Raw genomic sequence first — 14,479 nt, forward strand, 5'->3', positions numbered from 1 at the left:
CTAAAAAGGTGCATTCAATTGCATTGTCAAACTTACTTTATTGAGGTGGGCCTAAACTAATTCGATCAATTCCTCGATCCTATTCAAAGTTCAAACCTCTCTTTCTTTCCCCCACACACACTTATAAGAAGAAGACAAGCAAGGCCTTCTTAATCAATTCATCTTACCCAAACACTCATCTAAAAAGCCAAGATCTTCCTTTTCTTCTTCTTCTTCTTCTTCAATGTCTGATCATGAAACCAGAGACTTCTTTTCCTTCAATAATCATGTCGACCATTTCCTCCTAAACAGCCGGCCGCCTATTCATTATGGCACAAATAATTCCTCATCTGGGCTTTCATTTCATACCAACAATTCTTCACCTGCACCTCACGAACATGATCCATTATCATTATTAGGGTTTCATGATCATGCTCCTAATAATTTCACTGACTCGACCCTACAAGCAGGATCATCATTCGCAGACTATACTTACTCCTCCCTAGCTCTACCATTTGGGTTTATCTCCTCTAATTCTCCCGTTAATTATCATCCAGAGCCATTTTCATCAGATACCCAACTTCAGATCAAGAAACCGGCCTTAGACTTGTCCGGTGGAAGTATTATTAATGAAACTCCAAACAGCTGTATGTCGGTTTCTTCCACATCGAGTGAGACCGCCGGCGCCGGCGGGGAATTAGATCATGATTCTAGCAAGAGTAAGTTGAAGGAGATTGATCAACTCTTACTCAAGGATTGTTCTAAAATATTAGAAGGTGATCATAGCTCCAAGAAAATGTAAGCATAAATTATAAGATGAGGCATTTACTTAGAGGGAATATATGAATTAGGGTTTATGTGTTTATATACAACCTAGCTGTATATTCAATTTTTCTTGAATTATATTAGGGCATTCATGTCATCAGAGATTTGACATATGATTGATATATATATAATATAATAGGGAGGAGAAAGCAAAGAAGAAGGTGGAAAAGAAGGATAAACAAGCTAGATTTGCCTTTGCCACAAAGAGCCAAATTGATAATTTAGAAGATGGATATAGATGGAGAAAGTATGGCCAGAAAGCAGTCAAGAACAGCCCCTTTCCAAGGTAATTAATTATAATTATAATCTCATCTATTCTTAATTTATCCCAAAATTGCATGTATAATTAATTTATATTAATCATATTCAGAGATAGAGAGATGATGCATGCATGCATGGGAGAATGAGAATTATGAATTATATATGGAAATTAATGGATAATCTTGTTTAGTCTTGAGACAATTCCAAGTTTCCTTTCTTTAATTACTAATTAGCTAGGTCACAACTCACAAGGAAATTTGGGACTCATATTGGGTTATTGTCTTGTGAAAAAATCTTTGATTAAAATTAATATTTTTCATTTAAAATTGGATATTTTTATATTATTTAAATAAGATATTATATTTTTAGTATTTTATATTAATATTTATAATAGTATAAAAACAAAAATATTTTATTACATTTAATCGATAATTTAAATGACATATATAATTAAAAAAAATATATTTGATATAATTGTAAATTATGTAAAATTAATGTCTAATCACCCCATCAAAGTATACTCAAACAATTACTAGTAAATCATTTATAAAAATGTGACGTAGCATGTTACAAAATAAGGAAAAAAAACATATTTTTTAAGCATATTCTCATATTTTAAATGAGAATTAAATATGTGACTTTAATATCTTAGAAATCACACTTATCACTTGAATTAATTTAATGAGTTAAAAAACAAATACTGGTTAAATGTGTTTGCGAATTATGTGCTTAATTTCCTTTTGACCACAATTTTTATATACTATTATTACTTTTTTTAAGTAAAACCGCTTAATTGTTTTGCGCAAAAGTGATATATAATCTATACTTTTTCACATGACATTAATGACTCATGGGTTTAGGCTGATCACGTGTCCTTGTATTAGAGTTGACCCATAATTAATTAAATAAAATTTCAGCTATTATTGAGCCGAACCTTACAAAACTAACATTGGTTATGGTTAGAGTTATAAATTACTATTAGACTAAGAATAAACACATCAGCAATAGGATCCTCACGTTAACTATGCTAAAGAGATTTTAATGACTTGAATTTTTTAAAACCGCAAAATGAATAAAACTATACTGGTTGTCTATGTTTTGGTGCTCACTTATTTTTTTTTATATAAGCCATAATATACATTTGGTGCATTGAAGAAATGAATGATGATATATAATTTCTTAATACGTGATGTTAACTAGTATGAAAGTGTTTTGAATGCAAGCGGGAATCATGAATGTGGGGTGTCATGTTAGTTCTTCTTAAATATATTTTTTTTTAACTATGTTAGTTTTTCAAAAAATATATAATATATTTATATATTTTGCAGAAGTTATTACAAATGTACCACTCAAAAGTGTCCAGTAAAAAAACGTGTTGAGAGATCATTCGATGACCCATCTACCGTAATCACAACTTATGAAGGGCAACACAACCATTATGTTCCTAGCACGATGAGGGGAATAGTTGAAGCACGAATGATGATGATACAATCGCGGCTCATTAGCCAAATTGAAAGAGATAATGAGATAACGGGTTTTTCTCATGACAAAGAACTACTATTGGATGAAGTGCCTAATTCATTCTATTATAACTCATCTAATATTAGTATTAGTTCTGGTCTCACTACTGACTATGGCCTTTTACAAGACATGGTTCCTTCTACCATTCTTAAACATGAACCCCACCCCTAATTATCCATTAATTGTGAACAATTTGACTTAGTTAATATGTTGTATTGTATAATATATTAATAATATAATGCTATATTTAATTATAGTATTTTCTTCAAAGTTCTTCATTTGCTAATTAATTAATATGTGCAAGAAGAAGTTTAACTAGTACTGTAATTAAACACTAATTATTTAAATACATCAAATTTAATGAATGCATTTGCAATGGATAATTATGAGATTGGGGAAGATGATAATGAGCCATTTTAAAATATATAGTAAATATGTAACTTAATCAATTTCATTTAGTTTTAGAGCAATTTTAAAGATATATTAATCTCCTTTTCTAGTCTAGTGTGGTAAAAGAAAGTTCGATATTTATATGGTATTGAGTTCGAGTCAGATGACAAGTTTCGATAAATTGATAAAGTCTATTTGCGGGTATAAGCTTTAACTCAGATATTTGCATTTCAAAAGAGAAAACAATAAAGATCCTTAAAATATATATTTAGTAATATTTTTAAAATAAGGTTGTAATGAATTCATAAAGTTTGTAACAAAGAACCGAAAAGTTTTGGTTTTTAAGGAAAAGCAAAAAAATTGTCGACCCTTTTGAGAGGAGAAAGCTCAGTTGCAACTAAACCACAACCACCATCCAACGGTTAGAGAGAGAGCGCCGGACGGTTTCTCCGGCATTTTGCCCGTTTTGGAAGCAAACGACGACGTCGACTTACACCAGTTGCTTCAGATCTGTTCTTGCTCCTATATATGACGACAACTTTCTAGAGAAGGAATGTAAGGTTCGTACTTCCATTTCAGGTACTTCCAATGGATCCGGAGTATCGACGTTTTCTGCTTCTTCTCTCATCTCGGATTTCATCTGATCTTTCTTTTAACACTTTTTTCTACAGTTCTGAAATCTATTCCCCTGTAAAATGGTGCTTGAGGGGCCCTTAACACCTGGACAGGTCTGTTTTTTTTCAGATGCCGTTATCTGATTGATTTTATTGAATGTTGAATCAGAATTTGCTTCATTGGAGAGACTGAATTCTGAATTTCCAGTAGCTTTAACTGTGCATTTCAGCATTAATGTGAACAGAGTAGTTTTCAGAGAGTAATGTGAATATAGGAAGGGTGGAAGAAGTAGGACAACTATTTCTGGGCTTCATTTTAGTTTGTAGGAAGTTAGTTATTCATGCTGAAAGTCACCTGAAAAAAAATGAATGAATGTATTGATAGATAGATAAATCTGCTGACATGAGTTCCCTTTAGATGACATTTTGGGTATGATCATGTGAATTTGAACGTATCAACTATGTGAGTTTTTTAGTGAGTAATGAAATATTGGGTTCCTTTCTGAAGTTCAAAAAACATGGTTGGGTATTGTACAACATTAATCCTCTGTTGTTATTTTGTTCCCAACTCAGACTAATAATGTGGAGGATGAATGATTTCATTTCATATCTTTTCTCAGGTGTCCTTTTTGCTTGGATGTATCCCAACTATTGTTGCATGGATATATTCTGAATTTTTGGAGTACAGGAAATATGCATCGCCATCAAAAGTGTAAGTCTCTTGCTTTAGATCACATAAATTATAGAGTACATTTTCTTGTGAAAAGCAAATGTAGCTTAGAGAACTTGTCGAATAATGTCATGGTTGGAAACTCAGAAGTTTACTGCTAAGTTTTGTAGTTGTCTTTTAATGTGTTAGAAGTGAATGTAGAGCAGGAAAATTTATTGGTTATATAGAGGGAGTAAAATGCAGAAATACGAGAAAACAAGAAAAAGGGAAGGAGGATGGAGAGGTCTTGTAATTAATTGTTTTTAGTTCTTGAGGACTTTTATTAAATAAACATATCAAAATATTACATGGACTCCAAAACCTAACTCTTGTTTCCTCACAACCTACTTTGAATGTACATTAACCATTTTTCTAAGGGTCATGATTTGTGGCACTAATGCATTTAACTAATCAAGTCAAATCCCGCCTCTTCATTCAAGGGTCCAATTTCAATTTCAGGGCACAAGTAATCAGTTTCAGATTTGTGTTATCTGAAACTATGTTACCACCAATGACATGGGTTCTAGTGTATCTGAAGGGATAAGGTTACTGAAACAGATAAACATCACAAAAGTAAAAACCAAATCATGCATATATACAAAATGCATTGGTTAATGAAGTTAAATTTAGTAAATCTATAGTTTACATTGAAATGCACCATCTGATTTATTTAAATAAACTTCAGCATGACATTGTCTATCTATGGAATTTCAGTTCCAAATCTAACCTTAAGTCTAGAATAGTAGGCTTGGAAACTTCCCTGAGAATTTAGCATTAGCTTTTAAGTCTATTTTAATTGAATGTGCTCCAATAATAAGGTGGTCAGCTGACCTTTTGTTAATCAGAACATGTTATGATCAGATAATGGAATATGTTTTAACTTGTGGTGGTCATAGTTGATAATGTTTGACAACAACTCTCTAGACTCTCTTCTTTAAATCTATAACTTTGTCATGGTATAGACTATTCATCAAAATTTGTAGGTTAACATGGTGTATATGTGCTGCTTAGCACAGCTGTATTATGTAAGAAAAATATGAATGTTATGATATCTTTCATGGTGGAACAAAGTAATTAGTCCAAGCAAGATAATTCGTAATCTGTATATGATGTTTCCCAAGAGAACTTCCTTTCCAAAGGAGAAAGGAAACACTTTTTAAGGACTTCTTTTGCCATCATTTTTCTTAGAAGTGATGCTGTATTATATATGCTTCAAACTATAGTATATTGTCTTTTTTAACCATAATGTATTCATGATTAGATGTCAATATTAGGTTGAAAACATTTACCCTTACTATATACTTGACACCCTTTATTCTCAACATAGAACTTGTTCTCTGACATAAATTTAATTCCTGAATGCCAGTCATTCAGACACTAATCTGGTTGAACTGGAAAAGGAGGCTATCAAAGAAGATGATCGGACAGTTTTACTGGAAGGAGGGCTTACAAAATCATCTTCCATGAAGTCACATACTTCCTCTATAAGGAGTAACTTGTTTAGGTAGTTCCCAGTGTTATTTTCTCTTTTTAAATGAGTTTATTAGTTGCTCCTATGCAGATCTTTCTCATTGTTCTTTCCATTTGAAAGGTTCTTGACCATGGAAGACTCTTTCCTGCTAGAAAATCGAGCAACTCTGAGAGCAATGTAAGCTGTACCTATTTTTGCCCCTGAAAGTGATAGATATTTTGTGCCTAATGATGAAATACTCGACAGGTCCGAGTTCACAGCAATTCTGGTTTATTTTTATATTTGTGACCGTACAGATTATGTGCCTCAATCTACAAAGGTTTATTTTCCTCTTTTTTTTCCTCTCTCTATGCCTTTGCACCACGTTTTACAGTCATCATGACAATAATAGTTATTAGGAAGCTTGTTGTAGTGCTCATTTTTTTTCTGATATCCTTTCAACATTCAATAACATTGATGTGATGCATTTTTATTGGTTGATCCAAAACTACTAGTGAGTTGGATGAATAAAGATAATACCTTTTATTACATAATCAGAGAAGTACCTCTGATAAATCTTTTTAGTTTAGATTGGAACCATTCATCTTTACACTTCAAGTTTGATTATACTTCTGACAGCTTTTAACTTTCTACTTTGAATTTCACAGAACTACAACCGGGACCTATTCCTTTTTCTCTACCTTCTTCTTATCATAGTCTCAGCAATGACATCTCTGAAGAAGCATCATGACAAGTCACCATTTTCTGGAAAAGCCTTACTTTACCTCAACCGGCATCAAACAGAAGAGTGGAAAGGTTGGATGCAGGCAAGTATATTTCTCCATGGCCTTGTGATTGCAGAATTTAGTGTATATCTTATCTGGATCTACCTGACTTCTCATGGCATTTCCCAGTCTTCCTCTAGTACTATATCTGGTATTATTTCACAACTGCCTTCTTTTATCTCTCTTCTTTTTTTAAACAGTTCATACATAAAATGAAAAAAAGGTTGTTTAAACTTAACTACTAATAAATGGAAATAAAAATACTTATAAAACAAAAATCTAACATGAAAATAAACAAATTTTTTAATATAAACTGATATAGTACAAAGTTCTTTCAACATAGCAATCAAGTCGCCCACTGTTACGGAATTTGTAATGGGAATTGTTCTATGTATGAATCTAATGGGTCTTCTACAATCGTTCGACAATTTCATTCAAGCCAAATGAGACTACAAAAACCATGGGGATGATGGTCCATTGCTTTTTTAGTCCCTGCATCTCTAGCAACCTCAATCCAAGCATCTCACCATCCTCCAATGGTGCCAGACTGAACCAATAACAAATTTTAAATATTAGTCACCTCATTACAGTGCAAAAGAAGATGAGTAGCCTTTCCCATCACATATGTCATTTGTTTGTCACAACGCATTCCCTTCTTCGTACACCTTTCATCCGTCAAAATCTCTCAATGACAGCACTAAAACCAAAGAATTAGACTTACCCAAATTTATGAGAAGGCCCGAGCATGCCCCGAATAGTCATAAAACGTCCCTCATGTGCTTAATATTTCGTTTGGTTGCCCGGATCATGTATAAAGAATCGTCAGCGAAAATAAGATGGGAGATAGAATACGGAAATGTATGAGTATAACATGCAACATCATTGATAAGAAAAATCGTTTGCACTATACATCAACTTAGACAGTGACTCCATAACTATAATAATCAGAAACAGAGATAGAGGGTCTCTCTGACTAATGCCTCTAGAACAATAGAAGCAGCCCTTAGAACATCCGTTAATGATAACAAAGAATCGGCTCTACTGTTTAATTTCACCATTTACAATGCTACACAAAGAGCTATATGATTATCAAGAATTTACTTATTGTCAATGTGTTAATATGTTTGTCATTTGATATTTTATAAATCTATTTTCAATTCTTTTTTTTAAAATCATGTATGAGGAACATCTTCAAAGATTCCATGATGATTGTGGTTTTTATTTCAGATTTATGAGTGCTATGTTATATTCTACAGGTACTGTTTTTAATGTATCATTATTTTGCTGCCACTGAGATATACAACGCAATTCGTGTTTTTATTGCTGCATATGTCTGGATGACTGGATTTGGAAACTTTTCCTACTATTATATACGCAAGGATTTTAGCATTCCTAGATTTGCTCAGGTGATATATTAGTTCTGCTTTTATTTCTTAGTTTGTGTATGTGATAATTTTCTTTCCTATTCTGGAACAAAAATAATAGTTGACATTTCAATTTTATGCAGATGATGTGGCGGCTTAACTTTTTTGTGGCTTTTTGTTGTATTGTTCTCAACAATGATTATATGCTTTATTATATTTGTCCCATGCACACGCTTTTCACTCTTATGGTGTATGGAGTTCTTGGCATTTTCAACAAGTATAATGAAAGCAAAACTGTGATGGCTCTGAAGATACTCTCATGCTTTCTTGTGGTTATTGCAATCTGGGAAGTACCTGGGATCTTTGACATCATATGGAGCCCTTTCAGATTTTTTCTTGGTTAGTATCTAGCCTAACATTTAACATTGATTCAGTACACTCAGTTTCCTGAAAATAATGAGGGTGAGAGTGGTGCACTACTGAATGGTCCTAGCCTCAACTCTATTCTTGTCAACTACTTATTTCCCCCCCCCCCCCCCCCCCTTTTTCTAGATAAGCTTTCTCAACTTTGGCGGGTTACCTTAGGATTACAGGATAGTTGAGATTTCTGTGTTATTTCAAAATATCCTCACATTGACTTTTAGTGTTATGTGGGTTCCAGTGTTATAACCTTTTCACTTTCAAGTTTTCACAAACATTTGTTGGGTTCTCATATAGATCTTGATCCAGACCCAGACTCATAAACTGTTTTCAATACTTTTCTAGATCCAGAAATTTTGTATGGAGGTGTTTCCAAATGGGGGTGGACATCATTTATCTCTTAACCTGGTACCTGAGCATCAACCCTTTTCTACTTCTTCCATGCCCAGCTTAAATTGCATTCTTATTTTTGTATCCCAACACAGTTCCATCAATGATATCAAATGGAATGTAAGCATGCTGCATGTTGTTATGGACCCATAAAAGTTCAACTTTTTGGTAGATTAAAATTGCAATTGTCAGAGTGCCTACACCAACTGACTGTGATCCATGTGCAATGGCAGGGTATAATGATCCTGCAAAACCAGATCTTCCTCGTCTGCATGAATGGCATTTCCGATCGGGGCTAGATCGCTACATATGGATCGTTGGAATGATATACGCTTATTTTCACCCCAATGTAATGACACCAACTTCTGATGACGCTTTCTTATGATTGCATGTCTTGACTCCTAAACTTTTAGATTTTCTCTCTTAGGTTGAGAAATGGATGGAGAAACTAGAGGAATCAGAAACCAAAAGGAGGCGGACAATCAAGACAGCCATTTTGGCAACATCTTTATTAGTAAGTAGCATGTTCTTTTTCCCTTGGAGTATATATTGATCGATTTGCTAGTCTTGATTTCTTATTGCTTCACTTTGAGGACTGATTGTATCATGCTTCATAGGTTGGATACTTGTGGTTTGAGTACATCTACAAGCTGGATAAGGCGACTTATAACAAATATCATCCTTACACCTCATGGATTCCAATAAGGTGATCATTGACTTTTCAAATGCTGATTTATCTTGTTTTAGATTCTATCTTTTAGGACTTGTTTGAATAACCAAATAATTATTTTCAAGTAACCTTGTTTTATGTAGGTTATTGAAAATATAGGTTATTTGGGTAAAATACATTAGGGATATAAATATATAACAAAAATGATATTGTTTGATGATTTGAGTAATGTGATTGATGAGTTGTTTGAAATTAGTAAAGAACCCGCATCAAACAAGGCCTTACTATTACCAAAGGTTCACAGTCCTACTACAATCTTATTCCTTTGATCCAATGAGGAACTGAATAGCTTCAAAGCTAGTTTTTTTTGTGTCATCTTCTTGTTTTCAGCATTGCTGCGAATCTTAACCCCAACTCTGTTCTCTTGTTGTTCAGTGTTTACATTTGCTTGCGGAATTTCACCCAGGAGCTTCGAAATTTCTCCTTAACTCTATTTGCGTAAGCTCTCTTGACCCCTTTGACAATATTTTTTTTTTTTTTGTAAGTATGAGTTTCCTAAACATGCTATGTTTTATTTTATAAGGTGACTGAATGTTGATTTCTGAGTGTACTAGGTGGTTGGGCAAGATTACTTTGGAGACTTACATTTCCCAATTCCATATCTGGCTGAGGTTCTCTAATTGTTCCTTTTCTGTTCATTTAATGAAAAAACTAGTCTTTTTTTTACTGTTTCCTTCATTTGCAGATCTAACATGCCTAATGGACAACCAAAGTGGCTTCTATCATTCATTCCAGAATATCCCTTGCTTAACTTCATGCTCACAACTGCCATTTATATTTTGGTGAGTGTTTGGTAATCGATTGATCATTCAGTGGGTCGTCTAGAATCGTGATTCCATTTCATTTATTTGTATGATCTCTGCAGGTATCTCATCGGCTCTTTGAACTAACCAACACTCTCAAGACAGTTTTTGTACCCTCAAGAGACAACAAACGTTTATTTCATAATTTTATTGCTGGGGTTGCAATTTCACTATCTCTGTATTGCATCTCCTTTATTCTTCTTCAGATCCGCCATTGAATGACAAAAGTTAAAGGCAAATGTGAAAAGAAGAGTTGCAGGCAAGTGTAGATGATGATGGATGGATGGTTGTGTATTGAGGGCATTCATGATCAGGAAATTGACACTCAATTATCCATGGAGCTTGACCAAATTAAATACAAAATGCTGATATCTGCTTGCTAAATAACAGTAAAAGTTAGTTTATGTATTTTTCTTTCTTTTGATGCCCCATTTTTGAGTGAATCTCCCTTATCCCTCGATGAGGACGGTAGGAGAATGTAGAAGAATACCGGTTAACAGCAACTGTTCAAATTCTTTTTTTTTCAGAATTGTAATCTCCAATAGATAATTTCATTTTTTTAATATATATATATATACAAATCTTTTTTCTTAAATTAAAAAATAGTTGGTCATTCACTCTGATTATACATTCTAATTGTGTCATTAGTTTATGTTTTCTTCTTAACAAAAAAAAATAAAAAATAAGACGTTTTATATAATCTAAAATTAATTTTTATTTTTTAAATAAAGAGTTATTAAAATTAATCATTCATATGGAGATTTTATACCTGTATCTTTTCATAATTTGTATGAGTTTCTCAAATTTTCGACAAGGTTAATTATTATTTGATAGAGTCGCTTATCAACCATCGACTAAAAATAAATATAACCGCCGTTAAGATTTTTTTTATATTATTTCGTTGGTTCGTTCAACTTACTCTATTTCACCGTCATTGTTTATGAACTCAGATGAGTTTATCATTCAAATAAATTACATTATTGTTTTTATTTTTTTCATTAAAAAGATTATTTATATAAATTATTTATATAATGTGACATCTAGATAATCAATTATTCGTTATCAAAATTTATAATTAATTTATTATATATAACTCATAATTAAATTTAATAAAAATTAATTCTTTATCAAAATAATATATTATACTTTCATATTATTTCAAATAAAAATAGTATTATATATACATTAAAAGTTTATTTTGAATTCTACTAAAAACCTTTTAAAGTTAAAATTGATGTGAGGGTAATTATTATGTATGTGTTAACTTTCTAAAATAAAATAATATATATATATATATATATAATTTATTTTGTAATGTTTTTTCTTTCGATTTTCATACTAACCACATTAAAAATATTTTCATCCCCTCGCTTAAAGTCCATATAAAGATAGCAATTGATCCTCTTTTTCTTATTGAAAGGCACATATTCCAAACTGAAATCTTTTGTTGACTTTCTATCATTTGACCAATTAACTTCTTAAAGTTGTAATTATATATAAGCACATCAATTTAATTGATATATAAAACTTTTATGAATATTAAAAGAAGATGATAAAAAAAATCAATATTTATTGTAAGTAAAAAATTTACTTTTATTTTATTGGATAAGAGAGTGATTTTATTAAAGGAGAATGCATCAAAATATAATTTTCCTTGGACACTAATCACTATAAATAGATTGATGACGCTTTGCTAACGTATAGATGATGTTTATTTATTGCCAATACTCATTAAAAAAAAAAAAGAAAAAAAAGGCCATTATTTATTCTTATTAATTTAAGTAGGAAAATTTCCGTGCTATGCACACAAATAAGAATAAAAATAAAATAAATAAAATAATAATAATATGTATTTAATGTTTAAAATTCTTAATAAATCATGAATAATATATTAAAATAAAAATAGAACACTCTCCCACATTTTATTCACTTCGGTAAAACAACTTGTTTTTTATATGTTTCATCACATATTTTTTTCGAATGAATCTCTCATCTAGTGACTTTACACTTTCACTTTGTCAATCAAATATTTGATTCATATTTTTTAATAATTAGCATCGTGACCTCACACTTTGGTCAATCAAATATTTGACTCATATTTGTTTAACCATTTTCAAATGATATCGGCCTATTATCCCTCGGTAAATCACATTTCAATCACACTTGGTTAAAAATTGTACTTGTTTTGTTAGGTTGCAAGTTCGAAACATACAAATAATATTTTTAATTTTATTTTTGACCGTTTTAAGTTTATGGGCGGGTCAACCCACAATTCGACTCAAGTATCCATTTACTCTCATATATATATATATCCAAATTAACCATACCTCTCGACCCGACAATCCGGACACTTTAAAAATTAAGCATCATTATATATATATATATATATATATATATATATATATATTAGTTAGTTAAAAGTTTAAACTTTTATTGTTAAAATGTCTCGCGTTCATCAAATTTGGTGTTGAATCCTAAATATAAAATGTTGGTAGTCTAGCTGGTTATTGAGTTGTACTTTTTTTTTTGTTAGGTTGCAAGTTCAAAACATACAAATAACATTTTTAATTTTATTTTTGACCGTTTTAAGTTTATAGGCGGGTCAATCCACAATCCGACCCAAGTATTCATTTACTCTCACGTATATATCCAAATTAACCACAGTTCTCGACATGGTAATCCAAACACTTTAAAAATTAAGCATCATTATATATATATATATTAGATATTACCTTTTTTACAAATATTAATAAAAAAAATAAAAATTATTTTTTAACTATTAAATTATTTAATTTATCAATCAAAATAATTTTATTCATTTTTATAAAATGTAATTTAACTGATTTGAATGACATATTTTTGACATCTAAATAAATAAATTGAATAATATTTATTTATGTTTGTCAAAAAATTTTATATGTATTACAGTTGTCTTGTTTCTATTTTTACTCCTCATATTTGAGTTGATGTTATAATTTATTTGATTTATTATCTTGAATTTTTATAATTCAAATAATACTCTTAACTTTTTGTGAGTTGTTGTTTATAACTGTCAATTATTCCGGTAATATTTTTTCGAGTCTGTGTTCATTATCTTTTTAGCAACAAAATGAATGAAGTTGTTAGATATAAAGTTATTTCTTATTTATTCAATAATAAGTTATTTGAACTAATTTTCCATTTGAAGGACCTCTACATGTATCCTTAATTTTTTTTTATACATTTCTCATTATTATTTTGGTAATATATGTAGATAGATAATCTGTTATCACTTAACAAAATATTTTCTGGCATTTCTTACCAACCCACATGTAATGATAATTTTCACTGTCGCTCATAATATTTGTTAGAGATTCTTTCGACACCGCTTAATTAGTTTGTTTGTTTTGCTCTACTTCCTCACTTATTCTTATAGAAATCAAAAGAGTTCGTCTTTAGAGTCACACTAAAAAAAATGCAAGATTGTTGAATTATTTTAATTGTAATTTTATATTTACAAATTTGATATATTATTTAATATCTAAATTATAATTTGTTATTTTTTGTTGTGTTAATGTTATATTCTATTATTTTCATATGAAACTCCTCTCATTAAAAAAATAAAAAAAATAAAAAAAAATAAAAAAAAACTTTCGAATTGTAACATATGGTGCAACAACAAAAATTAATGCAAATTTTAAGAACTGCAATCCACATATCACTAAAAATAAAAATTGTAATATTTTTTCTAAATTCTTCTAAATATATTTTAGCAATTAACCTAGTAACAAATAAACCAAGAAATAATGTTGATAATATCACTAAAATATATTGACATTAATTATTGTAACACATAATATATAAATAAGACTATGATTATTGCAAAATAAATTATAAAGTAACTAGTTAATTTTGATAATAAAATTTGTATATATATATATTGCATTAACACTAATAAATAATTTATGTTATTATAATAATGTATTATTGTAAACTATATTACAATTACAATTTAATAGTTTTCTAAATATTTTTCAAGACATTGATGTCCTAATCTAGGACACATTGATTGTTGGGTATTATTACAAGAAGGCTTTAAATTGCATGATGAGATGCTTAACAATGGCATGAAACCTGATGACACAACTTATGACATTCTTTTAAGTGGGAAGTTCAAAGGGGATAACAGCCGTCCGTTTAAATCCAAGAGGAAACTTGTTTTAGAGGTGATGGACTTTTATTTATTTATTTATTTATTT

General features: G+C 30.5%; 2 protein-coding genes across 2 annotated transcripts; both read left to right on the forward strand.

Annotated features, from left to right (window-relative positions):
* Positions 1-223: 223 nt before the first annotated feature.
* On the forward strand, positions 224-2,815 carry LOC124916247 (WRKY transcription factor 71-like). Its single transcript, XM_047456976.1, has 3 exons — positions 224-777; positions 944-1,090; positions 2,394-2,815. Exons 1-3 carry the CDS (start codon positions 224-226, stop codon positions 2,755-2,757), a joined length of 1,065 nt encoding a protein of 354 aa, XP_047312932.1. The 3' UTR covers positions 2,758-2,815.
* A 503-nt stretch (positions 2,816-3,318) lies between these two features.
* LOC124914596 (protein REDUCED WALL ACETYLATION 1-like) lies at positions 3,319-10,779 on the forward strand. Its single transcript, XM_047455180.1, has 16 exons — positions 3,319-3,555; positions 3,648-3,704; positions 4,211-4,302; positions 5,666-5,803; positions 5,891-5,947; positions 6,017-6,089; positions 6,418-6,576; positions 7,791-7,940; positions 8,042-8,297; positions 8,942-9,057; positions 9,136-9,222; positions 9,326-9,414; positions 9,814-9,876; positions 9,993-10,049; positions 10,124-10,220; positions 10,304-10,779. The coding sequence occupies exons 2-16, from the start codon at positions 3,672-3,674 to the stop codon at positions 10,457-10,459; spliced, it is 1,623 nt and encodes a 540-aa protein (XP_047311136.1). The 5' UTR covers positions 3,319-3,555; positions 3,648-3,671; the 3' UTR covers positions 10,460-10,779.
* The last annotated feature ends 3,700 nt before the right edge of the window (positions 10,780-14,479 follow it).

Source organism: Impatiens glandulifera, chromosome 9 (genome assembly GCF_907164915.1).
Source record: "Impatiens glandulifera chromosome 9, dImpGla2.1, whole genome shotgun sequence".
Classification (NCBI taxonomy): Eukaryota; Viridiplantae; Streptophyta; class Magnoliopsida; order Ericales; family Balsaminaceae; genus Impatiens; species Impatiens glandulifera.

What these genes read in the sequence shown, in the direction of transcription:
- LOC124916247 (XM_047456976.1), top strand. Translation starts at nt 224, where the DNA reads ATGTCTGATCATGAAACCAGAGACTTCTTTTCCTTCAATAATCATGTC. An exon ending in GATCATAGCTCCAAGAAAAT is followed by an intron (nt 778 to 943) that starts GTAAGCATAAAT and finishes ATAATATAATAG; the next exon opens with GGAGGAGAAAGCAAAGAAGA. An exon ending in AAGAACAGCCCCTTTCCAAG is followed by an intron (nt 1,091 to 2,393) that starts GTAATTAATTAT and finishes TATATTTTGCAG; the next exon opens with AAGTTATTACAAATGTACCA.
- LOC124914596 (XM_047455180.1), top strand. Translation starts at nt 3,672, where the DNA reads ATGGTGCTTGAGGGGCCCTTAACACCTGGACAG. An exon ending in GGCCCTTAACACCTGGACAG is followed by an intron (nt 3,705 to 4,210) that starts GTCTGTTTTTTT and finishes ATCTTTTCTCAG; the next exon opens with GTGTCCTTTTTGCTTGGATG. An exon ending in TTCTCCTTAACTCTATTTGC is followed by an intron (nt 9,877 to 9,992) that starts GTAAGCTCTCTT and finishes TGAGTGTACTAG; the next exon opens with GTGGTTGGGCAAGATTACTT.